Here is a 1,248-nt window from a genome sequence, read left to right as displayed (position 1 = left end):
ATAGGGCACCCTTCCTGCACGTCCCGCACGCAGGTTCCCCAGCGCCCTTTACGCCCCCCCCCAATCGCTTTAAGAAAAAATCCCCGATGGATGTTTCCTGAGTGTTTCGTTGCACCGATTTCTCGCATGTCAAAACCGATGGAGAAATCCCTGGATGGGGAAAAAAATGAGATAATAAATGAGCCCAAGGAAGCTTGTTAAAACGGGCTGAACTTGCTCAAAAAGATAAGTCCTGTTCTCGTTGAATCAAGCAAAGATGCTCTTCGGCTTCATGCTGTGTATCAAAGCAGGCTTATTTATTTTATTCATTTATTTTCTGGTAAGAATGATGTTTGAAAACCTTTCTTTCGTGCCAGAGTCGTTGATAATCAATTACCGTGGCTTCGTCGTCGACTGCAAACAGACGCTGATGTCTGCTCGATCAAGTAAGGAAACGTTGAAGGTGGATCCATGCCTCCAAGGCAGCAGGYTAATGTAAAACCATATGTATTTGTGTCACAGAGCGAAGCCGAGCCCGGGGGAAGCGGGTGTCACTTTGATATGCTCTGTCCACGGTGCCTCGTCTCCCCAGCACCAAGAAATCAAGGTCGTAAAGTGCTGGCATTTCATTTTTTAGGTCCATGCTTAATACCCTCCCTCGCTGATAGTCTTCGGTTATTTCATCAGCATGTCGGTAATGGTGGAAATAAAGAAAAGGATCATGTTTGGGACACAGTGTTGTTTTCGCAATAAGCTGCATTTATACAATTTTACGTGCACGTAATAGTTTCCAAAAGGTTCTTGTTTAGAACCGCTTTCTTTCAGGGGAAGAATTGTTTCGAAAAGAAGCGCAGTCTTTTATCTGGGAGAAGCTGCCATCATGAAACGGACTTTAAAAGTCCCACTGGCCAGAGACTGTWACTAATGTGAAAAGACCGTAATTTTTAAACAAACGAAGTCGTAAAAAGCTCATTTTAGAAAATAGCTGACGATATTTGGAATTACACCTATAAAGCGAGCAGCCAGAAGCCTGGGAGCTTCTCCCCGCAACGCAAAGCTGCGGAGCGCACGCAGCCCTCACTGCGGCGCGGCTGACGGCCCCGGAAGACGGCGAGGCGAACAGTGCCGCGGGGCTCTTCCTCGCGGGGCACGCACCAGGCGCACTGTTCGCGCTCCCCGGCGCGGTTGCCCACCCCRCGCGCCCCCCTTCCGGAGGCAGCGCTCGCCGGGCCCGGCCGCGGCGGCAGCGGGGCACCCGGCCGCCCGCAG

General features: G+C 50.6%; 1 protein-coding gene across 1 annotated transcript in view; it reads left to right on the top strand.

Moving 5' to 3' along the window:
• Positions 1–325: 325 nt before the first annotated feature.
• The window catches only part of NKX3-2 (NK3 homeobox 2), a 3,211-nt gene continuing 2,288 nt past the window's right edge, over positions 326–1,248 (top strand). Inside the window, exon 1 of the mRNA XM_085304286.1 lies at positions 326–425. Coding sequence (XP_085160412.1) covers positions 326–425 — 100 coding nt within the window. The remainder of the gene's footprint in view (positions 426–1,248) is intronic.

This window comes from Rhea americana, unplaced genomic scaffold, assembly GCF_003343005.1.
Source record: "Rhea americana isolate MKP2758 unplaced genomic scaffold, rheAme1 scaffold_205, whole genome shotgun sequence".
NCBI classification, from domain to species: Eukaryota; Metazoa; Chordata; class Aves; order Rheiformes; family Rheidae; genus Rhea; species Rhea americana.
This window is presented reverse-complemented; position numbering and strand designations above follow the sequence as displayed.